The sequence below is a fragment of the Mus caroli genome, unplaced genomic scaffold (assembly GCF_978045245.1).
Source record: "Mus caroli unplaced genomic scaffold, Mus_caroli_1 scaffold_8, whole genome shotgun sequence".
In the NCBI taxonomy this organism is placed as follows: domain Eukaryota; kingdom Metazoa; phylum Chordata; class Mammalia; order Rodentia; family Muridae; genus Mus; species Mus caroli.
In genome coordinates, this window is record NW_028227263.1 from 90,730,489 (window position 1) to 90,758,472 (window position 27,984).

Here is a 27,984-nt window from a genome sequence, read left to right on the forward strand (position 1 = left end):
TGGGTGGGACCACCTCTGGGCTGGTAGTCTTGGTTCTATAAGAGAGCAGGCTGAGCAAGCAAAGGGAAGCAAGCCAGTAAAGAGCATCCCTCCGTGGCCTCTGCATCAGCTCCTGCTTCCTGACCTCTTTGAGTTCCAGTCCTGACTTCCTTTGGTGATAAACAGCAGTATGGAATTGTAAGCTGAATAAACCCTTCCCTCCCCAATTTGCTTCCTGGTCATGATGTTTCTGCAGGAATAGAAACCCTGACTAAGACAGACATGAAGCAAAAAGACATCTTGAGGACATGACATGGCCTTTGCCCTTCATAAAGTCACTGCAACTGGGTTACCTGCCAAAGAGCTGCAGGTGATAAGGCTCGTCACCATTTCTTCAAAGATGGGTATGGGAAATGTACTGGGGAGAAAGGATGTCCTTTCCTTTTGTGATATCATAGTAATGATATCAATAAAGCCCTAGTAAGTACCTCCCATCCAAGCTCAGGCAAGATATTCTAATTCAACTCAGTGAGTCACACACACAAGAAGAATACAGAAACCAGTAGATGGACATGTTAGAAAGAAGGGTTTTAGTAGGAGAAGGGGAGGGTGAGGAAGGAGAATGTGTGTGAGAATAGTGAAAATTTATCATAGAAATGTATGAGTCTATCACACAGAAAATGAGAAGAGAAAAGAAAGCGAGCAGTGTTCATCCCTCTCTGCACCCTAATTACCACACACTGTGTCTAGAGTCCCAAGCTCCTGCTGACAGAAATCCCCCAAAACACACACACACACACACACACTCGGCCCTTGAGCTGTGAGCTAAAGTAAACCCTCTCACCCTTAAGATGCTTTTGTCAGGGAATTTTATCACAGCAACAGGAAAAGAAACTAAGGGGAAAGATGCTGATAACACAGCATCTTCAGAGACACAGAAGAGAAGCCAACCCTGCCATGTGGTAAGGATATCCAAAGCCAGCTTTAAATTCACAGGAGCTGAAAGAATATTCTATATAAGAGGTGTTCAATATTAACCTCATCCATTGGGCTAGAGAGATGGCTCACCAGTTAAAAGCAGTGGATGTTCTTCCAGAGGACCTGGGTTCAATTCCTACCACCCATACAAAGGCTCATAACCATCCATAATTTCTGTTCCAGGGGATCCAATACCCTCTTCAGTCCTCCATGGACATCAGGCACTCATGTGGTATACAAACATATATACAAATGAAAATGCCCATATACATAAAATAAATAAATACTATGACTTTAAAAATAAATGTATTAACCTCATCCATCAAAATACTAGGAAAGCCTGGGAAAAATGAGCCAGTGATGAACATACAGGAGGATTAACTGCAGAACTCAGACAAACAAATCGAAACCATCAATGAAAAGTAATAAGTACATGTTCTATCTAGAAAGGAGAAATTAATCAAGTAGCAAGTATATGGAGAAAGACCTAAAGAGAAAATAAACTTACCAATGGTCATACAGGTGATAACTAGAGGCCAAAGGACATCTAAGATCCCTTTGCAAAAATTAAAATATGAAAGAAAAGTAAAATGTAGTCAGGGGCTGGAGATAGTTCCACGGTTAAGATCACTTGTGGCTCTTACAGAGGACCTTGTTTGATTCCCAGCACCCACTTAATGGTTCACAACCATCCATCACTCAAGTTCCAGATGATATAACACGTTCTTCTGGACTCTTTGGGTACCAGGCACACAAGTTGTGTTAGCTATTCATGGTTGCCAACTTGACTATGTGTACAATGAACTATAATCCAGAAATGGAGGGCACACATGTGAGAAATTTTCTGCTTGGTTTGAAGTGGTGAGTCCATGTCTAGTCCAGACTTTTGACGTAGGAAGACAAAAACCTTTGGTCCAGATCCCAAGGCAGGAAGACATGCCTTTCATTTGGACCATACCTTTTTGTGGAAGTCTATATAAGGACATAGCAGAAGGAAAATTTTGTTAATTGCCTGCTTGCCCTCGCCTTGCTAGCACATCCATTCCTTCACTAGCGGTGGAGCCTACTTCTTTGGGATTTCAGCATATACAAAAGACCAGCTGAGAAATCCAACATTGTGGGCAGAGCAACTACTAGATTACTGGACTTTCTGGATACAGCTAACCACTATTGGATTAGTTGGGCTGTACCCTGTAAGTCATTCCAATAAATCCCCTTTTAAATAAATAAAGAAAGAGATTCATTCCATAAGTTCTGTGACTCTATTGAACCCTAATAGACAAATGAGGTACATGCATATATACAGAAAATCACACATATACATTAAATAAATAAATGTAGTCAAAGCATTTCTATTCAAAGTTCTTCCTTCATGTAAACAAACTGTATATTAAGTATTAAGAAACAGAATGAAAGACTTGAAGGCATATTACAAGAAGATGTACCCAACTGAGTTTTGGGGGTTTTCCTCTTTTTGTATTATGGGGAATTGAACCTAAGGCTTTCATGTATGCTAGATAAGAGTTCTACTTGTGAGCATACTCCCATTTCTAGGTTTTTATTTTGAAACAGGATCTCACCAAGTTGCTAAGTTGTGGTGGCTGTGGACCATGAGGGCATTCAATTTCCATGCAAGAGATCATCTGTGATATATGAGGGGTTTGTGAAGGTCAGCAGGCTCCTGGAGGTCATCCCAGCTTTCAGCTGTGACTTACCATGCTCACAGTATCCACTGATGTTGAACCACAGGCACTCCATATGTCCTGAGAAACTGGGCCTCTCCTAACTCCCTAAGAGACCAATGCTTCAAAATCTACATGAAGTTTACCTACTCAGTGAAAATAGAAAGGAAGTAGAGAGGCCATTGACTCCTGTGCCTGGATAACCAAAGAGGAACATTTAGGTGACATCCTCTAACTCTTCTGAAATTAAGAGCTCAATCTAAATGAGGGGGAGTTGGTTTATCAGGTCTAGGTCTCTATACTGTGACTTTCCATGACACTGCTCATCTCGGTACTTCTTTCTTGGCTATATTCTGGGCCTGAATTCTCCCTAATGATGACACAAAAATAAGCTAGTACCATGAAGCAAGTCAGTCTGCTGAGACCACTGCCATGATTATTATTAAAACAATTCTTCATATTTAGGATTACTCTTTTCATTATCAGCACAGGCAGAAGTGAGTCTGAAGAAGAATAATTTGGTCAACACTATATTTTGCACCTTGTTCCCTAGCAGCAGGATCAGCAGAATGCCCAGGGTCCAGTGGGAAAATCAACAGTTAGCACATGCTGTCCTGAACAGCAGCAGCTCACTGTCTTTTTCCCACATCTCAGACTCCCAGAAATGTCCATCAGGTTAATGTCTCCACAAAATTTTACCATATTTATAGTTTCTCATGAGCTGGGAAAATGTCTATTAAACTAAATCTCACCAAAGTTATCATTTGTTTTTACATGAGGACAACTTACTAATTTTGACTATGCCCCTCAAATTTTCCGTGGTGGAAACTTAATCTCCAAATTCATCTATTAAGTGTTTAGAGGTGATATCACTGGGAGGTGGCTGAGTCATGCAGAGTCCACTCTCATAAATGGAGTGATCTCATGAATTAATAAATTAATGGACCGTTGATGGAATGGCTTTGTAATAAATGTTCTCTGGCATAATTGCTCTGTCTCATCAGTGATGCCATTTCCCATGTTATTATGTAGCAAGCAGGCTCTGCACCAGATGCCAGGCAGATGCAAAGGCAAATGTCTTAGATGTTCAGCCTCCAGATTTCAGAGCTAATCAAGCCATTATTCTCAGCAAATTACCCAGTTCTAAGTGTTTGTTATATCATGATATTGTGATAGAAAATAGACCACGGTGGTTGGTCTTGATTGCTAGAATGACCTAGGAAATACACCACTGGATGTTCCTGTAAGTACATTTCCAAAGAGGATAAACTGAAGAGGAAAAATTGTCCTCAAAGTGCAAAACCTTCCAACCCCAGTCAATAGATGGTCAGGAGGAAAAGCAGTATCCATGCACCTCCTTTGTGTATTCATGAGCAGGTGTGTCTATCACTGATGCTGTGACCCTCTGCTGACACCACACTCTCATCTCCTCAGTCTTCTAAGGTAGATTAAACACTAGTGGCCCTCCAAGGAACGTGCAGGCTTTCAGCATTAGATTGGGATGGATGACTCACTCAGCTCCATGAGCTGAGTCTCTAGTGTGTACTTTTACTCTCCAGTGTGCAGGTGGACATTGTTGAATAACCAATGCCTATTGAGTAACCCAATCTAATATATTCTGTACATGGTTTGTTGTTTTGGCGGGGGACTTGTTTTGGGGAGAATATGCACGAGTTTGGAGCTATGGCCTAAAGATGTTCCAGAATGCCTCTTAGAAGATTTCAATGAATCATTCTGTTGAGAATGTAGAATGCTGATAGCAATACAGATGTTAATAACAGTGCTCATGAGATTTAAGGGGATGAGAACTCTGCTGGAAATCTTATTGTAGATTCCTTTATGTGGTATCCTGTAGTAGAATATCTGACAGTATTTTCCCAGTTTTTAAAATTTTAACAAAGTTGAATTTCAAAGTAATGAACAATGTGTTTGCTACAGGAAATTTCAAGACAGAATAACCTTTGGGCTGTGGAATGGTTGCTCCTCACTGATCTTAACCAGGTTTACAATTAGAGCAAAAGTAGATCTGTTTCTTGCTCCAACAACCTTATATTCTGCTAGTAGAGAAGACATGGTTCCTAGACGGGAGAATGATATTATCTCCACTAAATTGAACACTAACACTTCTCCTTGGTTACTTTCAATTCTTCATGTCCTTGAGTCAACAAGCCAAAGTAGGAATTATAGCAATAGCAGGTGTGTGATTGATTCAGATGACCTGTGGGAAATTGGACTTCTATCACACAACAGAAGATTAAATAGGGAATACAAACAATTTAAAGCTCATTTCTTCTATTTTCTTTTTCTGTTATTGTTGTTTGTTTGCTTGTTTTCAAGACAGGGTTTCTCTGTGTAACAGTCTTGATTGTCCCGGAACTCACTTTGTAAACCAGGCTAGCGTCAAACTCACAGAGATCAAAATCACAGAGATACACCTGCCTCTACCTCCAGACTGCTGGGATTAAAACTGTGCACCACCACACCCAGCTTTTTGTTCTAATTATTTATTTTTAGTTCATGTACATTGGTCTTTTGTCTGCATGTTTGCCTGTGTGAGGGTGTTGGGTCTCTTGGAACTTGAGTTACAGACAGTTGTGAGCTCCCATATGGGTGCTGGGAGTTGAACCCAGGTCCTCTGGAAGAGAAGCCATTGTTCTTAACTGCTGAGCCAAATGGCACTAACCCTACAGGGCATTTCTTAATATTCCTATGATTGTAGTTAAGTTCAATGGAAAACAACCCAATTCAAACAGGATGAAAATGGAACATGAAAGTGATGAGTGTTTTGCTTCTGTTTTGTTAAGAATGTTTTTCTAGGTATGGACACATGGCTCAGTGGTTAAGAGTACTCAGTTCCCAGCCTTCACAACTCCAGTTCCAGGAGATGCAATGCCCTTTGCTGAGCTCCTTAAGTAGTAGGCACACATGTGCTGCACATATACACATACAGACAAAGCATTCACACACATTCAAAGAAGAGTGCATTTGTGTGTATATATGTAATATATATGTTATATATATAATATATTAAGTGAATAGTCATGCTTTCTTTACCTTCTATTATTTTCCATGTAACATAAAATCAAATGGCTATCAGCATTTTAGTATTATTTAAATTATGTAATCATAATTAAGTTATGAGATATCCAAAGACTAAGTATTCTTCAAAAGACTTTGTCATATATTCTGTAGAAAGAATTAGTGAATTCTCAGCTGTATAGGAGATACTTATATGAACTGAGAAGTAGTTATTTCTTTGTCATTATCATAGTTTAGAGGAGTTCAGAAAATGTGATTGAACTTTATTATCAACTTGGCTGCATTTAAGATTTCATAAGAGTGACAGATCAGGGTATATCTCCGAGGTCATTTACAAAGAGGATTACCTGAAGGGGTCTACCCATAGTGGCCTCTCCTCTAGCCCACATATAAAGGGATTCAAGGAAAAAGAAGTTGCCTACTCCTCTGCCTTCACTTCTTCCTAAGCAGGTATATCTGCAGATACCAGCTTCCTTTGCCTTCTAATAGAAGCTGAATACCAGGGATGCTCCAGGAATCTTTTAGACCTTCAATTCCAGGTTGGAACTTCAAAGGCATCCATCTCATGGGCTGAGCAGCTACCAGGTTCTGAGGCTCTCTACTATGCAGCTAACCATTGTTTGACTGCTTGGTACCTATTCTGCAAATTAATCTGATCCTCCAGAGAGCCTTGCATATCACATAGACTAAGATACCATTTAGTCCTCAAGTATGTATGACAGCGATCTTCTCCAAGCTCAGACCGGGACAAGCGATGCCTTGCAGAGGGACAACTTTCTATGGTAGGAATGACTGCCTCCAAGAGTCATAGTCGCTCTCCGCCACTTAGCCCAACTTGTGTTAGGATTCTTCACATACAGGTTGACAGAAGCCCATTACTGTGCATATACCAAGGTGCAGTTTCATGATTCGACATGAAATAAAGCTCATTTCGGCAGGACCATTTTGCACAAGCCTCTTGATTCCATTCTTCTTCCTCTGAGCTTGAAAAGTAGCCCTGGGCCACATAAACAGGCACACTAGCAACCAAGACCATAGAAGGAACCCTGTCTCTCTGGAACAGATTTTCTTTTGTAGATATCAGCTGTGCTCCCAATAACACTGGACCCATCTCTGTGCAGGGCTCCTGTGAGGTGCTCACACACGAAACACCTACTTTCAGGCTGCCCTAGGCATGATTAGTGTGCACCCAGTTATCAGCATTACTCCTGAATCCTTGCTAGCATCATTTCTTTTTTTTTTAATTTTTTATTAGGTATTTTCCTCATTTACATTTCCAATGCTATCCAAAAAAGTCCCCAATACACTCCCCCCCACACTCCCCTACCCACCCACTCCCACTTTTTGGCCCTGGCCGTTCCCCTGTACTGGGGCATATAAAGTTTGCAAGTCCAATGGGCCTCTCTTTCCAGTGATGGCCGACAAGGCCATCTTTTGATACATATGCAGCTAGAGTCAAGAGCTCTGGGGTACTGGTTAGTTCATAATGTTGTTCTACCTATAGGGTTGCAGATCCCTAGCTCCTTGGGTACTTTCTCTAGCTCCTCCATTGGGGGCCCTGTGATCCATCCAATAGCTGACTGTGAGCATCCACTTCTGTGTTTGCTAGGCCCTGGCATTGTCTCACAAGAGGCTAGCATCATTTCTCTATGCACTTGCTACCTTAATGATCAGTTAGCATTAAGATTTCAAAACAGAAAAACATGAAGTGTCCACGAAGCTCACAACTGTTTCTTAGCTGCTGACTCAACTCATTTCATTCAGAATATGATGACACTAATCCAGGCTATGCCATTAAGTCTTAGCAACAAATGTGCCTTGATCTGAGCTCATCTTACCTGCACCGAAGTCTCTAAACACCAAATGATGAATTATCCACGTGTTCAGCAGCATGCATTGGTGCTTTTTTTTAATTAAATAAGTTAAAGAACCTGATCCTTAAAGATACATCTTAAATGATTATTTTTTAATATTTAAAGTACCTGAAAAATTCCATGAAAGAGAATCCATACCCATGCTGCTCTGCGATTCCTGCACAAACAACATTTGTGGATGCTCCGATAAGTGTCCCATTACCTGGAATCAGAAATTAAAAAATAAAATAACATCCCAGATCATCTTGGAAGCTATTTCTGTTCTTTTCTTCTGCTCAGAGGCTGTGGTGTGATGAATACAGTCATCATCAAAGTTAATGCTTTGCAAATGTCTGGGAGCAAAACATGTTGCCAACCAGAAAAGGAGTTACCTGTCTGTAAATAGCATGATTCCTTCACAGTTATCACTGCTCTATGTGATGCTAAGGAGAGTTGAGAAGGTCCCTGTTGGAATCAAGTAACATGTATGTTTTAGAAAAAAAAATGCAAACAAAGCTAAAAACCATGGGTGGCAATGTGTGTCCTTTTAAAACAGTGACATGAAACCTCAGACATGAACCATTGGTCTCTAGGCTCAAACATTTCCTAAGAAATTCTTTCAGCAGATGAAGAGGATTGAAAACACTATATGAAACAATGGCATAGCCTAGTTTTGTTCAGTGATGGGTACTTTTTTCACATAAATGGTCTCTTAAATAAGCTTTTTTGTGTGCACACTTTTTCATAAAGAGACATGCTGTGCACACTGAAACATAAGCCAGTTCTCCCAGTTTGGATAAAGAACACAACCAAGGCTATCCAATCAGATTACTCATTTCAGTCCTTCTCCTTCCCCAAGCCCCACAACTAATAGTTCATGAAAAATGAACACAGCCAAGCCTGTAAGCCTCTTCTTTCTCCCTAATTGGACCCATCAGTATTCAAATGCACAACACAAGCTCCCCCAACTTAGCTCAGGTCTGACATCAGTGCATAAGCAGTAGAGAAAAAGACTCATTCCCCTGAGGCTTAGTGAGTGGATAATGCTGCTCCAGAGTTGCTACAGTCTACAGGGAGAAAATGATGCTCCTGAGACTGGAAACATAAGAACAGAACAGAGAGGTAGAAGAAATCCACTGTCCTCATGAAGAAAACAATGGGAGGGAGACTGAAAAGTTTGTGGGGGTATCAAGTGTGAGGAGTGAGAAGCCCTGAACATGAATCCAAACTTTTGACTAAAGAGCAGTGGTTCTCAACCTGTGGGTAACATTTGGGGGATCAAATGACTCTTTCACAGAAGTCACCTAAGACCATCAGAAAACACAGATATTTACATAACAATACATGACAGTAGCAAAATTACCACTATTTAAGAAGCAGCAATGAAAGTAACCTTATGGTTGGAGGTCACCATAACATAAACTGAACAACACTCTCCTCAATGATACTTTGGTCAAGGAAAGAATAAAGAAAGAAATTAAAGACTTTTTAGAGTTTAATGAAAATGAAGCCACAACATACCCAAACCTATGGGACACAATGAAAGCATTTCTAAGAGGGAAACTCATAGCTCTGAGTGCCTCCAAAAAGAAACTAAAGAGAGCACACTAGCAGCTTGACAACACACCTAAAAGCTCTAGAACAAAAGGAAGCAAATTCACCCAAGAGGAGTAGGCAACTGCAGGAAATAATCAAACTCAGGGGCGAAATCAACCAAGTGAAAACAAGAAGAACTATTCAAAGAATCAACCAAATGAGGAGCTGTTTTTTTGAGAAAATCAACAAGATAGATAAACCCTTAGCCAGACTCACTAGAGGACACAGGGACAACATCCTAATTAACAAAATCAGAAATAAAAAGGGAGACATAACAACAGATCCTGAAGACATCCAAAACACCATCAGATCCTTCTACAAAAGGCTATACTCAACAAAACTGGAAAACCTGGATGAAATGGACAAATTTGTAGACAGGTACCAGGTACCAAAGTTAAATCAGGATCAGATGAATGATCTAAACAGTCCTATATCCCCTAAAGAAATAGAAGCAGTCATTAATAGTCTCCCAACCAAAAAAAGCCCAGGACCAGATGGGTTTAGTGCAGAGTTCTATCAGACCTTCAAAGAAGATCTAATTCCAGTTCTTCACAAACTATTCCACAAAATAGAAGTAGAAGGTACTCTACCCAATTCATTCTATGAAGCCACAATTACCCTGATACCTAAACCACAAAAAGACCCAACAAAGATAGAGAACTTCAGACCAATTTCCCTTATGAATATCGATGCAAAAATACTCAATAAAATTCTCGCTAACCGAATCCAAGAGCACATCAAAACAATCATCCATCCTGACCAAGTAGGCTTCATTCCAGGGATGCAGGGATGGTTTAATATACGGAAACCTGTCAACATAATCCACTATATAAACAAACTCAAAGACAAAACCACTACATGAGGAACTGTATTAAAGGCTCACAGCATTAGGAAGATTGAGAATCACTGTGATAGAGCAGCATCAAAGAGGAGCATAAGGGTGCCTAGGGCTGTCTATGGATAGACAGAGAGCATCTGAAGGGACTGAAACAGATAGCAACATACAAGTCATGGTTTTGTTGCCCCAGACCACCTCTCATGGGTGTTATTCTTAGATGTATCCAATCTATCACCTGTCTGTCTGTCTGTCTGTCTGTCTGTCTGTCTGTCTGGTCCTGTTCTGAATCTAGAGACTTGACAAATGAGACTCTTCATCCTTGTCAAATGTGATTAATGTCTTAATGTCAACCTTCCAGCAACCAAAGCCACCTGGGTGATAGGCTTCTGGATGTGTGCTGGAGATTACACTGATTGTTAACTAAGGAAGGAAGTCCTGCACACTACGAGTATCACCATTCCCTGGCTGTGACCCTGGCCTATGTATTTAGAAAGGAAAGCTGAGCATTGCATTCATTGCTCTCTGCTTCCTGACTGCCAGGAATCTGGCCAGATGCTGTGTGTACTGCAGTTTCTATGGATGTGATGAAGCACCATGACCAAAAGGAAGTTTGGGAGGAAAGGATTTATTTGGCTTATACTTCCATATTGAGGAACATGAATAGGCAGAAGCTGATGCAGAAACCATGAATGGGTACTACTTACTGGCTTGCTCCCTATAGTTTGCTTAGCCTGCTTTCTTATAGATCCCAGGACCACCAAACCAGGGCTGGAACCACCCATAATGGGCTACATCCCTTCCCAACAATCACTACTTAGGAAAATGGCCTTGCATTTAGGGCATAGATGTTCAGAAATTAGATGTCATCTGGTGGGTTTTTCCTATGAGGAGTATAAAGTATCTTTTGCCATCTATTTTGATTACTTTTGGTTGAAAATATATTTTATTACATATTAGAATGGCTACTCAAGCTTGTTTGTTGGATCCATTAGATTGGAAAACCATTTTCCAGCCCTTTACTCTGAGGTAATATTTATCTTTGTTGTGTTCCTTATATGCAGCAAAATGATGCATCCAGCTTATACATCCACTCTGTTAGCCCTTTGATATTGAGAGATATTAGTGACCAATGATTGTTAATTCCTGTTATTTTGATGTTGGAGTGTGTGTAAGAGTTGGAGGAAGAACTGAGGAACCCTGAGGGTGTAGGGACTTCACAAGAAGACCAACAGGATCAACTAACTTCAACCATTGGGGTCTCCCAGAGACTGAACCACCAACCAAAGACCATACATAAGCTGTACCTACCCACTCCCCCACATACATATATCAGATGTGCAGCTTGGTCTTCATATGGGTCCCCAACAACTGGAGCTGGGACTATTCCTGACTCTATTGCCTACCTCTAGATACTGTTCCCTTAACTGGGTTGCATTATCTGGCCTCAGTGGGGGAAGATGTGCCTAGTCCTGCAATGACTTGATATGCCAGGGTGGTTAGTATTCAGGAAATCCTCCCCATATTCATAGGAGAAAGGGAGAGGGCTGAGAGAGGGACTGTGTGAGAGGGAGACTGGGAGGAGGGGGGAGCTGCAATCGGTATGTAAAGTGAATAAATAAATCAATGAGAAAAGAAGAAAACAAAAAAGAAAGTGTCCTACAGGCTTTGCTACAGTCCTTGGGAAGCATTTTCTGAAGTGAGGCTGCCTCCTCACTGATGACGTTAGCCTATGTCGTGTTGCCAGAGAACAAGCCAGTACATTCTGCAAGTTCCTGCTACTTTGATTCCTGGCATGGTAGACCATAGCTTTAACTGTGAACAAGAATTAGCCTTTCTTGTATTAACTTGTCTTTGTCAAGGAAATTTATCACAGCCATAGAAAAAGAAACAGTGACAATCAGATGAGTAAAATATGTTTTAGTTTCGAACTATCTAGTCAATGTTCCCCAGTCCATGAGAGATGGGCCCCAGCAGAATTTGTGTACAACTAACACCTAGCAGAAGTGTTTAGTATGCCAGGAATAAGTACCTTCCAAGACCAGAAGTACTTTTTAAAAGTTCTCAGTGCCAATAAAACTCTATTGGTTAGTAGTGCTACATACCTGCTTCCCAAATGTACTTGGTGTCTAGCCTACATTTGCTTATTATTACATAATAGGTCAACTTTAGTGTCTCTCCTGGAGACTCCCTCCATGTTTACCCTTCAGGAACTATCCCAGGGGGCCTAATGCCTTTAAGATCCTTCTCAAAACCCCCTCTCCTCTGATCATATTCTCTGCCTACTCGCTCTATCACAATCTTTTTCTGGAATTTTCCATGTGCTCAGAAAAAAAACATGGGAGAATGTACCCATTGTTATTACCTTAGGTCAAATGATTGGCTCGCCCCCACAGAGCACAATGCCAGGTTATTATAGTAGGTAGTTCATACATTTGAATTTTTTTTTAAAGATTTATTTATTTATTATATGTAAGTACACTGTAGCTGTCTTCAGACACTCCAGAAGAGGGCGCCAGATCTCGTTACAGATGGTTGTGAGCCACCATGTGGTTGCTGGGATTTGAACTCCTGACCTTTGGAAGAGCAGTCGGGTGCTCTTACCCACTGAGCCATCTCACCAGCCCCCACATTTGAATTTTTAAAAATTCCATTTAAGGAATGAATTTTCAAATGTCCTTGCATCTTATTTCAATTGCTGTATCTATGAAAGAAACACAGTTGCCGTTTTCCCAAGCTGTTTCTCAGATGGGAAAAAATATAAACATTCTGCACTTTTATATGAATTTCAGCCCCAGTCACAGCATTAGATGAATTAGTTGTCTCCTGAAGTCACAGATGCATCACTGCCTGATGTTAATCCCCCTTCACAAATAAGCAGATAAATGAACCAGAAAGTTATCGACTCAGTAGTCAGAGAAGTCAAAGAACACAGAAAGCTAGATTATCTGGAGGCAATAAGAATGTTAAATATATCTGGTGTGTTTATCTAAGATTCTCCACAATCCACCTGTGTTCCCACAGGTGATTAAGCTGTCTAAATATTAAAAGGACTGTAGCTTGACTCCCCTCCAGACAGCTAAATCCAAAGCCCTCAGGTATTAACCAGCGGTCAATTCCATCTGGCAATCTCTAACTCACATTGCAGTTTTCTTTAGACTTCGGTCCCAGCACCTGTGCTTGATCTCTTACCATCTCTCTTCCTTTTCGATAGATAGAGTCCCTGCTCTACCTAATGCATGTGCATTTCTTCTGAACAGGGGAGCCCAGAGAGGAGAATGAGAAAGAATGTCCATTGCAGAGCCTTACTTGGACAGGGTGGGAATGCATTAGCTTTGAACTATCAACAGTGACTGTCATCAGATCATGGGTTCTGCAGAGTGAGAAGTAGAGTGAGAAGTAGGGAGAAAGTAAAATCCTGAGTGACTATATTGTTGCTGTAGCAAAGCCTTCCTCTGATCTGGGTGTGCATGGAGACAGTGTGTAAAGCGGATGTCTGTTATAGCTTTCTCACCCTGTGTGTTTACAGCCTGAAGACTGCTCCCCTACAGAGATTAGCTAAGCCTGTCTTCTTGGTCAGATGTATGAAATAACCTCACCTCCCTGTTCAATTACGTATAATAAACTCTGAGCTTCCCAGAGACCCCAGACCACATGATCCCAATTTTCCTGTATGTCCATGGTTTGTCCATTTCTTCATTTCCCTGGGTAGCCTTGATTAGGGTTCTGGGACCCAATCCATGAAAGTTCATGACCAAAAGGAGAGGCTTCACAGAGGAACTGAGGAGTTCTGGTTGTTCAGATTTTGAAATCAGGAAGTCACCAGGATTCTCCTCAATTTACTTTTGATCTGTTAACTACTAAATCTTGCTTTGTCTAGACAAGGAGGTCAGTGTGGTCTCCCAAAATGCTGTTGTCAACCCTTACCTCCCAGGCAGGCACCGAGGGCCAGGGCATACATGAGAGGCAGTGCAGGCAAACTAATTTCAGGGTCTTGGCTCAGGTTCAGGAGTACAGGAATCTGTGGAAGAAACAAGTATTATGGACACAAGCCATAGAAAATTATAAGAGCCACCCACTGTGACTGGTTTACAGAACCTAAAGAACCTTGTTTTAGAAGAGATAGCTCAGCCGTTAAATGAACTGGCTACTCTTACAAATGACTAGCTTCAATCCCCAGTACCCATGTGGAGCCTTACAACCAGCCTCTTAAGGATCTGGCCTCTGAGAATAAAATAAAGACATAAATGTAGGCAAAATGCCTTTCACATAAAATAAAATTTAAAAATTTTAAGAGCTTTATATCATTATTGTTATCATATTATCAACATTATTATTAGTTTGTGTGTGTGTGTGGGCGGGTGATGGCGTGGTAGTATCAGCACAAGTATGGAAGGCCAACCTTGTAGATTGGAATCAGTACTTTCCTTCTGGGGATAAAACTCAAGTTGTCAGGCTTACATTCTCATATAGCAAGTGCCTTTACCTGCTAAGCTATCTCACTAGCCCTCAGAAACATATTTTTTATTAGATATTTTCTTTATTTACATTTCAAATGCTATTCCAAAAGTTCCCTATACCCTCCCCCCCCCGCCCTGCTCCCCTACCCACCCACCCCCACTTCTTGGCCCTGGCATTCCCCTCTACTGGGGCATATAAAGTTTGCAAGACCTAGGGGGTCTCTCTTCCCAATGATGGCCGACTAGACCATCTTCTGCTTCATATGCAGCTAGAGCCACGAGCTCTGGGGGTACTGGTTAGTTCATATTATTGTTCCACCTATAGGGTTGCAGACCCCTTCAGTTCCTTGGGTACTTTCTCTAGCTTCTCCATTGGGGGCCCTGTGTTCCATCCAATAGCTGACTGTGAGCATCCACTTCTGCATTTACCAGGCACTGGCATAGCCTCACATGAGACAGCTACATCAGGGTCCTTTCAGCAAAATCTTGCTGGCATATGCAATAGTAGAGACATTTTTTTAATGGCCAAACTGTTTTGTTTTTTTTTTTTTTAATTTAAATGAGCACAAGATGCATGGCAGGGAACCAAAGCAAATTTTGGCATTCACAAAACTTTGTGTTTGTACCCATCTGTCTGTATCTGGTGCTATCCAGATGAACAACCAGGTTTCCTTGTTTAAAGCTGCCCAGGCTGCTGCTGTGAGTCACAGTGGATGAAGTCATGTCAACTCTCATGTGGTGTCTAAGAGCCATGCATTCAGTGTCTATGATACCCTGCCAGTGTTGTGCTGTTTGTGAGTCATCCTGTCAGTGTAAGTCCACACTAACTCACCCCTCAAATGTGTCTGCTTTCACTTTAATTGACAGATGGAGGCTGGTGATATGGCTAGGAGGGACAGGGCCTTGATGCCAAACCAATGGCCTGAGTTTGATTCCCAGACTCCATGTGTTAAGAGGGAGCTAACTCCTGCAAGTTGATCTCTGATCTCTCTCTCTCTCTCTCTCTCTCTCTCTCTCTCTCTCTCTCTCTCTCACACACACACACACACACACACACACACACACACACACACTTGGGGGAGGGAGGGCAGGCTTGTGGCCCTGCAATTTCCCTCCAAGGCCACCTTCCCTAGCCAGATGACTCACTCATCACCTACCCATTGGGGAAGTCCTGCAACCTGCATTGCCAAGTTCATGGAGGGGACAGGGTGCCTTTGTTGCTCACATTCCTATTCCTCTTAGTTCTCATAAATGGCATATTGGGATCCAATCCAGATCCTCCCTCTGCAGAAACCCAGCCATGAGTGCCTATAACTGCTGTGTTATTTAGCCTAATTGCAGGCCACTGGACCTGGCTCAGCTCTCTATATTATTTTGTTTCAGAACATTTTAGAAAAAAAGAAAAAGGCTAAAACCAAAAATGGCATCAAGTAAAAAACAAAATGTAAGTGTGTGTGTGAAGGACCTTTGACCTTTATCACCACTGCATGGTTTTCCGATCCCAGCTACGACAGCCAACAGCAACACTTGCTAGAATGCCTCCTTGTGGGCCTGGAAACAGACCTGGGATGAGAAACTGCTGAAGAAAAAGATGGTGTTCAAAAAAATGACTTCACACATGAGCTAAATGGCAATACACACAACTATGCGTATCCAAAACAAACAAACAAAAAAAAACACAACAATTTTTAAGAACTATAAAATTATGTGCACAAGTGTGCATCATTTGAATTCAGGCCAGGACAAAAATTATAACATTTTAAATCTGAACGTTGCCACAAAATCTTTCCCATTCAAATGAAGGAGTATGAAAAAAAGGGAAGGAGGCTTCAACAAAGAAAAACTGTCATAGAATTCTCAGTGCTTAGCTAAGTATTTCAGGTTCCCTTTAGGGCACTGTAGCAGAGACCTAGAAATTCTCTGCTATGGGGCTATACTCAGATTCCCACAAGCTCTTGTCTGCTGCAGACAGGAAGAGTGAGCAAGGAAAGAAAGGCAGGTGAGTGTAAAGGGGATTCCTAGGCATGGAAAAATGTGTCCAAATATTGAAATATCTCAACACCAAGATCCCCATAGCTTCTATTGACTTAGCCTATTCGGGTTTCCCTTTACCTCAAACAAGCAAGGGACTGACGCTGGCACATAGTGAGGAGCAGAGCCTCACACTGCCCACTCCAAATACCCTATGGCTGTTCTCATTGCATTAAAAATTAGTAGTGCTAAATATTGTCTCATATTTCACAGCTAACAATAAGCAATGATGGCAAAGGCCCATGACAGCTATCCTGATTATCTAGACACAGCTCTTGTCTATAACAATAGTGACCCAGAAACACTCAGACGTGATGAGTGTCAGAAGCATGTTACTTCAGGTTAAAAAATACAATAGCAAAGATAGCCAGACATGGTGGTAAATGTCCACCACTCAAGAGGCAGCCTCAAGAGTTCAAGGCTAGCCTAGTCTACCTAGTAAATGCCAGGCCCAGGGCAACTTCATGAAGCCTAGTCTTAAAACTAAAAACAGCTAGTAGCAAACTTTGTCTATCACCAAACCCTGGAATGTGGATGCCTTCCATAATCTACACTGCTCTCAGTACAATGTTCCTAGAAGCCTTATCCAGACAACATGGAAAACTGAACTCATCTCCTCTGGGCATAAATAAAATACTCATGGTGTCATCCTGCCATTTATGGGCTAATTCTCTGAATATCCTCCCTCCAAATGATAACTCGTTCTTTCCTGACTGTGGAAAGTGGAGCTCTACAACTGACACGCATGAGCTGTTCTTTGTACACAGTTCACATAATCAATGTGTTGGAGATCACTACAACATAAGGAACTGTATTAAAGGGTCACATCACTTTTATTTTCCTGCAGCCACGGCAGCTCCTCACCAAGAGGCCTCTGTACTGGCTAGTTTTGTGTCAACTTGACACAGCTGGAGTTATCACAGAGAAAGGAGCTTCAGTTGAGGAAATGCCTCCATGAGATCTAACAGTAAGGCATTTTCTCAATTAGTGATCAAGGGGGAAAGGCCCCTTGTGGGTGGGACCATCCCTGGGCTGGCAGTCTTAGGTTCTATAAGAGAGCAGGCTGAGCAAGCCAAGGCAAGCAAGCCAGTAAAGAACACCCCTCCATGGCTTCTGCATCAGCTCCTGCTTTCTGACCTGCTTGAGTTCCAGTCCTGACTTCCTTTGGTGATGAACAGCAGTATGGAAGTGTAAGCCGAATAAACCCTTTCCTCCCCAACTTGCTTCTTGGTCATGATGTTTGTGCAGGAATAGAAACCCTGACTAAGACAGCCTCTGACTCCCAACTACATCTGTACTAATAGTCCTTTGAAACAGCAGCTGTCTCTGCCAGCTCTTTGGCCCTTGGTGAGTTTTCCTAAGTGTTCCCTACATGCAGAAGGCTCTACATCTGTGGAGAATGAAGACACTTCCAGAGAGAAGTAACTCTCTGCAGACAGGAAACCTGGTGCCCCTCAAACCACTGATCAGTCAGTGGGCAGAGCCAAATCAGTGAGGGGAAACTGCCAAACACAGGTTCACAGTGGGAAGTCACTCCACACACCTGGCCTTGGACAAAGGAGGCTAGAGATCCATAAAACAGCCCTTGAAACCCAGAGACATTGGCTCCAGCTTTCCACAGTTGGCCTGGGGGAAGATTCTGCTGGAGGTAGACAGGCACTTAGTGGATGGAAGAAGAAGGGGGCACATTCTCAAGCCCTGGTCTTTTATTAAGCAATGGAAAATTCCCAGGTAGTGTATCACTGACTGCAAAGGAAAAAATAAAACCAAAAGCAGTAATAGGCAGCTGGCTAGTTCCACATCACTGGCCATGGGCCACACAAGCACTCTGCAAGCCTGCTGTTTGGCTCTGCTGTCAGCGTCTAGAAATGAGCGCAGGCTAAACTGTAGAAAGATTTCTGGTGATTAGATAAAAGCCTAAATTCCTTAGGCACTTGCAAAACTGGTTCCTAGCTGCCAAAAGAAGTCATTCCCCATACCCCTAGCAGTGGGGACAAGTGGCTACCTGTGGTGCCAATCAGCATATCAAAGTCGATGCTGGCCACCAGACCCACTCAGTACCTGTTACACATCTCTAAGTCCATGCTAGCATCCTGCCCTTTCCTCCTCCAGATACTCATCCTCCTTATGATTCAAAGGCTGTCTCCCCCCACACTCTGTAGCCGGTCTCTCTTTCACTGTTCATGCTCTTGTTCACCACTCCCTCTTGCTGTCTCTGTCCTCTCTCTCCTTCCTTACCTCCCTCCCTCCCTCCCTCCCTTCCCCCATCCTACTCTCTCCTCTATTTCTTGCTACCTCACTATCTCCACCATTCTCTCCCATTCTTTCCCTTCTCTAGAACTGACTAGGCCCCCATCTAATTTCTCTTTCTCTCTACTCTGGACTCCTCCAGATGCCTCTGGACATTATCTCTTAGTCACAATTAAAACAAACAAACAAACAAAAACAACAACAAAAATCCTTATCTTAATAAGGAAGCAATTCTGCTGGCAGTCTCGTTCATGCCCCCTCCCCTACACCCCACCCCACATCTCCATCCTCCACTCCCTTGAATACACCCATAGAGTGTAGAGGACCACTGCATCACCTTCCACAGGTAGTGCTAAAACCACAGGAGCAAAAGAAGGCTCTGCATGGGCATTTGCCATCACATTGTACCAGCACAGGTGTAGGATTCCCAATCCGAATCTGCACTTATGCATGTGCAGGTGCCAGGACAGAGAAGGAGAGAGAGCTGTTACCAGATGCAAAATCAACAAAGCAAAGGTTAAGGAGATGGTAAAGAGAGGCACCCTGCCTCTAGTGATGCGATGGTGTGTCTCAGATAGGGGAGGCCCAGCCGGAGGGGCAGGCAGAGATGGAGCCTATGACTCTGGGGGACACAGTAAAGCTCTAAGAAAGCCTGAAGAATTTGAAGATATAAACAGAGTTACTTAGGGAAAAGCAACCTACTGTGATTAATTCCTATTTTTATCCATTTATGCCAGGCATGGCTCTTTTTTTTTTCAACATGAATATGCATGAGTTTCCCTAATAAAATCCCTCTGTCTCCTTTGTTTAAGGAGACTGGGGCTTTGGGAGTTACCCCAGAGCTCTTCTTACTTGTACTCCTAATAAAGCTTCCTTAGCTCTTTTATTGCCTCGTGTGCTGATTGGCTTTGCACTCATCCAAGGAGGGTGAACTCACTGTGGTCTGCCACAGGCTGAACTATCAAATAAAATGGTCCTCACTAAAACACCATGAATAAAATTGTTAACCGCTAAGGTTCTCTACTTGGAATTTTTGAAAACTTATTTACATAGTGTTGGAGTGTTTTTTAAGAAACTAAAAAGAAATGTGAAGAAAAGAGGTTTTTTTGGTTTTTTTTTTTTTCATTTTATCCAAATGAATGTTCGGTCTTCATTCTGCACGTGCACCACATTCATTTCTAGTGCCCTTAGAGGCCTGAAGAGGGTGTTGGATCCCCTGGGATTGCAGTTATAGATGATTGTGAGCCACTATGTGAATGTCAGTACCCTTAACTGCTGATCCATCTCTTCGGCCCACGAAACAATATTTTAAAAGAACAAAAATAAAGCATTGGAACGAGATACAGCAAAGACTTGAAGAGAAGGTAGAAACCTCACCCAGGATAAAAGAAATACATCACATGAACAATAAGCCTTTAGTGCCAAACACAACTATGAAGCAAATAAGGAAAAGCTGTGCTGAAATGTGCTAAAGTGCAAGTCATAAAAGACCTTCTCTAGTAAGCCATGAATAATTAGCAAAGCAAGGAGGGTCCCACACACCTATGGATGGATCACAGGGCTCCCAATGGAGGAGCTAGAGAAAGGACCCAAGGAGCTAAAGGGATCTGCAACCCTATAGGTGGAACAACATTCTGAACTAACCAGTACCCCGGAGCTCTTGTCTCTAGCTGCATATGTATCAAAAGATGGCCTAGTCGGCCATCACTGGAAAGAGAGGCCCATTGGACACACAAACTTTATATGCCCCAATACAGGGGAACGCCAGGGCCAAAAAATGGGAATAGGTGGGTAGGAAAGTGGGGGGGGGGAGGGTATAGGGGACTTTTGGGATAGCATTGGAAATGTAATTGAGGAAAATACGTAATAAAAAATTAAAAATTAATAAAAAACAAACAAACAAATAAAAAACAGTAGCCTCTTTGGTTTCCTAGACTGGAGTTCTCTCATCCCCAGGCCTTTCCCAAATAAAGCCTTGCTATCCTAGAGTTGTTCATTTCTATGTCTGCCTTACCTTCTGATATTACAGTGCCCAGCATGAAGAACAGATAAAGGATTATGGCAAATGCTTATGTCCTGGGACCACATGATGTGGTCTCACTGAGATAGGATAAGTGTGTAAGGTTGCCTTGTTGTCTCTGGGGCTGAAGATGCATCTGATAATGGCATCTATTTCAAGTTCTCATTATTAGTCTATTGTGCCTACAGAGGAACACAATGATTTATTAACTGACTTTTATCTCTACAGGACCTGAAAAAATTACCTATCAATCCTAATTGTTAATTAGTAGATTCTTTAGCGTTATCTAATATATAGATTGTCACTGAAGTTTAATGTCTCCATTTCCAGTCCTTTCTCTTTGTTTCTCTTGCTTTATTGCACAGCCTCTGACTAGTAAGACATGTTCATAGATAACATTGTCTTGTTCATTTCTTAAGGGGAAAACACTCAGTGTTTTACATTAAAGCATACTGCTTTATTGCAAATTTTATAGACTCTCAGGACTCCTTAAACACACCATCCTGCAACCTGAAGATCTTATGTGTTTTGTTCCAGATGTGTCCACTAGAAATAACAACCACTGAGTTAGTTCAGAATTCCCAAACCCACACCTTGAAACAAGAACTGTTCTGGGTCACTAGAGAATAAAGCTTAGCATAAAATGAATTCCAGACTGAGGAGGTCTAAACAATGTAGGTTGGAGAAAGAAAGGCTATCAGCCTAACCAGCCCTCTCCTTACATGGCCAGCTCTGCTGTACTCATATGTGGGGATCCTTGTTCACAACATACATACGCTATCTGTATGGGAGGGAGGGACCACTTGGGGCCTCATGGAAAACAGAGAGAAGTCCCCCATCAGAATCCTGCTGTGAGAACACTCACCCTTCTGCTCTAAGCACTCTTGGGCCCTGAGCTGTTTGTGGCAGGACTCAGATCTTATGGTTAAATCTCTATTCTCACTTTGATTTTTTCACACAAAAGACCACAGTTCCTGTCCTAAGACAAACAATCAATGATGCAGAAGATGGCCCAGAGATAGGGGTCTTGGTGTTGGTTGGGAGTTAGAATCAAAAAGAGACTTAAATCTCTGTATGGACAAGCCAAGTACCAGAATCCATTCAGGCTGCTTAGAATAAATAACTTCTGCATTTGAGGAAAAATGAAGGCAACAGCTCAGACTTTTGGTTTCTTGGATTTCCTTTGAAAAAAAACTGAAACTTATTTTTCTGGGAAGGGTAGCAGCCCTCAACTGGGCTCCCCAAACAGGCAGTGACCATGATATGCTGTCCACTCTCCAAAGCCTGGTCTCCAGCCTGTCACTGTTCTCTAAGTGTTCCATATCCAGCTGCTCACATTTTCCCCTTACATGTAAGGGCAACAGAGGAGCTGGTTTCATGCACTGCTTCTTAGGGAGAAAAAGGATGAGCCCAAATAGGAACAGGTAAAGCTTTGTCTTAAACACACAGAATCACACCACTTACCATCGTAGCAGTAAATGGGATGTTGTCAATCAAGGACGATGCCAAGGCTGAGACCCACACTATTAGGACAATGGCAGCTGCAAAGCGCTGATCTTCTGGAACCATCTAAAAGGATCAGATGATAGCCACATTAATGCATTAACTACTGCAATGCTAAGCCATATACACAAAAAGAGTCAAAAGATTGTTACTCTTTCTTCTGATACATGATAAGACCCAGGTAAGCAAAGATATGCAAATGAGGGCCATATCTATACCAGGAACCTTGGCCACAAGTAACTGGAGAGGAGCCACTCTCAGCCAAGTAGCTCTATGTGAGGAAAAATGTGCATTAATTACTAACATCTGATGACCACACAGATTGGCCCAGCAGAATCCTAAGATGGGAATTTCTGCAGCATTCACTTTATGTGCTACTCCTTTTTAGACTTACTGTAACTAAAGGCAAAAGCAAGATAGCAAGCATCTATAATTGTATATTATTTGACAAGTATCCCCTTCATCTCTAGGTTACCCAGGGTAAAGTAGGCTCCTGTCAGTGCTTTTGACATAATTAATGTAACACTCTTATCAGACTTCTTTTGTTCATTTTTCTTTTAACAAAAATCAAAGGATAATGGCTTGAACATATTCTATTAGAACATTCAATGTACCTTTATTAGTAGGGCAGTCTGTTCTCCAACATACTCTACTAAGTGAAGATGTGTCAATGCCTAAAAGAAAAGATATGTTTAAAAGTGAGAGTATGTACAGATTTCATTTGTCTTTCAAAAAGAGAACATAGGGTAGGCACAGGTTATCCTTTCTCATTGACAACTATATTCCTTAACACAGTCTATAAGTAATTTGGTATCATACATACACATGAAGATGCACAGAGGGAGAATGTACAACAGCAATGGCAGGAATTCCCTCACTGATTCATGTTAACATCTATGCTACATTTATACGCGGACAGAAGGCAATCCCTTTATTTTAAGGTCTATAAGAAACATACCATTTGATCACATACAAAGAAATGTCAATCCACAAAAAGGGACTTTTAAATAAACTATATATCCACAATGTATTTTAAAGGCTTGAGTTTAAATTTTCAGTTCTTAAAACCATTGAAGCAAGTTTGTTTGTTTGTTTGTTTGTTTGTTTGTTTGTTTGTTTTAAAGTACATCTAGTGAGGCACATGACCATTTTCCCAACATAGTAAATCTGCCTCCATGAGAGCCTGTGCCCAATGGAATATAGAAGAGCAGAGTAAGATGGTGGATGCTCAAGAGATTCTGCTCACACCACAATCTTGGCCACAGGCAGAGGACACAGCACTGGGATAGGACAGCAACCCAGGTGCCCATCACCTCTTCAATGTATTGCATTTTTCACTGGGATTTCCACTGAAGGGAGATTAATATTGGAATATCAACTTGAATGTGCATAAATATAAGTTGCAGTATCCTGATCCATGTGTACAGTTTCCAGTTGGATTTTATTTGAAGATGATAAAGCTGTAACCTCAAACACAACTCTCAACCAACTTGGATTTTTTTCATTAAAAATAGATTTTTCCCTCATATAATATATTCTGATCACAGTTTCCCCTCCCTCTACTCCTCCAAGCACCCCCTACCTCCTCTCTCCCTCAGATCTACTCCCCGACTCCCAGTTTCACTTCAGAAAAGAGCAGTCCTTCAAGAGACAACAATCAAACCAAACAAAACAAGATACACTAAGACAAGGCAGAAGCCCTCAGGTCAAGACTGGCCAAGGCAACCCAATAAGAAGAAAATAGTCCCAAGACCAGGCAAAAGAGTCAGAGACATACCCAGTCTCTCCATTTGATCTCTTCCTTTGGAGTTCAGAAAACCCAAAGGAAGACTGGGAGAAAAGATTGCAGGAGACAGAGAGGATGGAGGGCAAGGAGGAAACGGCCCATTGAATCAACTCAGCAGGGCTCACATAGTTTCACTGAGACTGAAGCCAATGATACAGGGCCTGGAAGGGTCTGCACCAGACCCTTTGCATATGTTATACTGTTAGCTTGAGTGTTTTGTGGGGAAGAGGAGAACTTGATGAACCTAGTTTTTAACATTAACTAGATAAGAAAGATAATCCACCCATAACAGGGCTGCTCAGCTCCAGGGATACCAATATTTGGAGATCATCAACTTCAAAATCAACACAATGAGAATTACAATCACCTCAGTGGGATACCTCTAGGAATGTCTGTGAGGGTGCTCTAAACAGATAGCATTTAAGAAGGAAAACTCACCCACTATTCCATGGGCTGGGGTCTCAGACTGAATTTAAAAAATGGAAAAAAGAAAGCAAGTGGAGTGCCTTTCATCTCTCTCTACTTCCTAACCATGGACACAATATGACTGTTTTTCTCATGATTCTACTACCATGTCTATAGTCACAAGTGAGGCAAAACAAACTCTCCTTTCCGTGAGTTGTTTTTGCCAAGTAAGTATTTTGTTATAGGAATGTGAAAAATAATACAGAAGATTGGTATGGCAGCGGGGGTGGGGGTAGGGCTGATTCTTGCTGTAAGAATACATTGGCAAAAGTAAAGTCAAAGGGGAGAGTTGGCTTTGGCTGAGGATATAATCCATGATGGCAGGGACAGCATGACAATAGGAACATGAGGACATTGGCCACAATGAATCCACATTCAGGAACTCTTTTGTACCTTCAATAATAATTTAGGGCCTTGGTGCATGTAATGGTATCATTCACATGTAGGTGGGTCTTTCCCCTTCAGTTAAACTGTTCTGAAAACACTATCATGGCCATAGTGCTTCTAAATCCAGTCAAGTTGACAATGTGGTGCTTAGGCATTGGCAAGTGGCTTGTGGAAGAATGTGAAGACTTTATAGCAGAGACCACAGAAGCCCTAGAACGCTATACGCATTGATGGGCCATTCTAGTGGAAGCTTGAAATACCAGGATGTCAAAGGCAACAGGCATTAGAGACTGTGCCTATGAGGTCCCAGGGGGAGCAAGATTTTACCATTAAATGGGCTGGAGGTCATTCATGTTGTAGTAAAAATAAAGAAAAAAATCTGTTTTCAGCCTCGATCCTGAAAACTTCAGTGGAGCTAAATTCAGGTGTAATGGATTAAGTTGTTTGTTGGAGAAATTCCAATAGAGAAAAACACTCTACACTTACTGTTCTCGGTTAGGTCTTCAGTGAGAGAGCAGATAATCATGAAAAATTTGCAGTTTGATGAGGAAATGAGTCTAAGTGACTGTAGAGTTGCAGGCAAGATGGGTGCAGAAAATGTGGCTGTGGTTAAGGAGGTGAGTATGTAGCCTGTAAGAGAAACTTTTCCCCCTTACATAGGGACAATAGGGATGGCCCCAACTTATAAAATTATTTGAAAGAAGGAAGTCTGACTTTAAAATGCCACTAAGTTGGTTCCTTTTCCAAAACAACCAAGTAGAGAATTATTTTCCAAAGTTTAACCATTAAGATGCAGAGAGGCTACTCCAACAGTGTCAGGTTGCCAAACTAAACCTTAACCCAGCAGTAAAATTGACAGCATGATCCACGTGGTGCTTGTTTTTACAAGTATGCAAAAGAAAAGAGTTATAGAGTTGTGGACATTTCCACCAAGGTGCAGAAAACATGCTGAGGCCAGGCATTGTCTCAGGGTAAGATTCCTGCAAGAAAGCCTTAAAGGGCCTCTAGTGAAGCTATTGTGCTGAGGCCTAAATTATAATGGAGACCCCATTATATCGAGGTTACCAGAACCATGGATGTCTACCAAGGAAAGCTGCAGGCACAGAGAGGAGCCAGCCCAAGAGAGGTTGCTACAGGTGATAGAGCTGCAGAGGTGAAAATGGTTGGAGTCCAAATGATTCCATCCCATGACCTAAGTGCCAGGTATGGAACTGCCTAATATGGTCCTTTCCTCCTGTTTGGAATGGAAATGTTTTCTGACTGTTTTTGAACACTGGAAATATATAGCTTGTAACTCTTGTTGTTGTTTCTTGTCACTTTGGACTTTATAAAAGTTCACAGTTATGACCTGGCTTGCACCCCAGTAGGGATTCTGCACTTAGACTTTTGAATAGCATTGGAGCTTTAAAATACTGAAGACTCTTAGACATGGACTAAATAGATGTTGTATTCTGAAATGAGCATGAAGATATTAGACAAATGTGAAATATTAAAACATGAAGTATTGGATTTGGGTGTCAAGTTGACAAGAAGACTTATGATAGCTAATTTTCAATGTCAGCTTGGCTAGATTTTGATGTAGACGTCAAACCTCTAGGTAGGCTTGTGAAGGTGTTTTCAGAGAGATTTAACTAAAGAGGGAAGACCAATCCCTGAATATGAGAGCCACCAACCATTCCTGTTGATTAGGTTTCTCACTGAATGCAAAGGAGAAAGTGACTTGTGCACCAGTCCCCATTTCTCTCCAGTCCCTCACTTTGTTCCATGTGACCAGCCTTACCCATCTGTCATCACAGCTACAACTACCTGCTGTCACAATTACCCTGTCAGGGGAAATGCTGCTTTTAAACTGAGCCAAATAGAGCTTCTGAGGTATTCTGAGGTATTGAGCTTCTGAGGTATTCTGTCACAGTGAGCAAAGCAGCTACTGCAGAGCAAGGCAATCACTCCTTGCTGAGGGGTGGACTTGTGCACGGTAAAATGTTGTGCTGTGTCCCCCATGGGTGATAGTAATGCTTCTACCATTGCCATATAACACCACAAATGTCCCAGAAAACAGGCTGAGTCTCATAAGACAATAAAATAAATCCCTGTTACTAGCTAGTAACCTAATATAATCCAAGTTTAATTAAATAATAATGTGCATTTAAAAAATTAAATGCAGCTAAACCTTTTGTTTTATTTTATGGAACCATTGACTAAGAGAAAAATCAGATGTCTGATTTAAAATTTTCTGACAGATGACATGTAAAGATGGTCATATGTGCATATTTCTACACAATATGCAGTGCCTATCTTATGTGTATATATAGATGCCTAGTGTTATATAAACTCTCAGAGTCTATGTGTATAGTATGAAGAAATAAAAAAAATCATAAACAGACTTAAACATTGCACCAAATAACTCATTTTGAAATATCTAACACATCATAAAAAATAAGGATAATACAAATGTTGTGTCTTACTATATAAAGTGGTAAATTAGGTACGTATGTGGCGATTCCATCTCTCAAGTATAAAGTTGACAAATATAACATATTGTGTTTGTGTGTGCTTGAAGACTATGAGCATCACTCATTGCCATCAATGACATACAGTGGAGAAAAGGGAGTGATAATAACTCACAGCACCCTGCAGGACACAGCAACTGTGCCCAGAGATAAGCCAGCACAATAACTCATTGCCGCCACCTTCAGAAGGATGGACAGCAAAATGCAGGCCCTTCTGCATCCAAACAAAAAGATGCTGAATACAATTCTTTTTAGCACAAGTGGCTGGAACAAGTCATCCCAAGAGACTAATGTGGGCTCTTCTGAGTCCCAAAATTAAGATTAGTATTGAAATTACAGTCTAGGGCCACCAAAGACCAAAGAAGGCAAGAGATGTGGATAGAAGTAGAAATAACTAAAACAGGAAAGAACTAACATCTAACAAATGAGAATTCATAGGTATCAGATATAAAAAGAATTTTTGTTTAAAGAAACCAAAGGTTGAAGAGACTTAAGATGTCAATTCAAATTGGCCCTTTATGAATTAAAGATGAAGGTTGTCTCTAAATCAGATAACCACTAAAAATATGGAATGAATAACTGTGGGAAGCTAGAATTTTAAATACTCTCA

General features: G+C 41.5%; 1 protein-coding gene across 2 annotated transcripts in view; it reads right to left on the reverse strand.

Annotated features, from left to right (window-relative positions):
* The window catches only part of Oca2 (OCA2 melanosomal transmembrane protein), a 310,146-nt gene that overhangs the window by 97,169 nt on the left and 184,993 nt on the right, over window positions 1-27,984 (reverse strand). For both annotated transcript variants that reach the window (XM_021168684.2, XM_021168683.1), the window contains exons 19-22: window positions 22,841-22,900; window positions 22,188-22,292; window positions 13,890-13,983; window positions 7,661-7,754 (exon numbers count right to left, since the gene is read on the reverse strand). In XM_021168684.2, coding sequence (XP_021024343.1) covers window positions 7,661-7,754; window positions 13,890-13,983; window positions 22,188-22,292; window positions 22,841-22,900 — 353 coding nt within the window. The remainder of the gene's footprint in view (window positions 1-7,660; window positions 7,755-13,889; window positions 13,984-22,187; window positions 22,293-22,840; window positions 22,901-27,984) is intronic.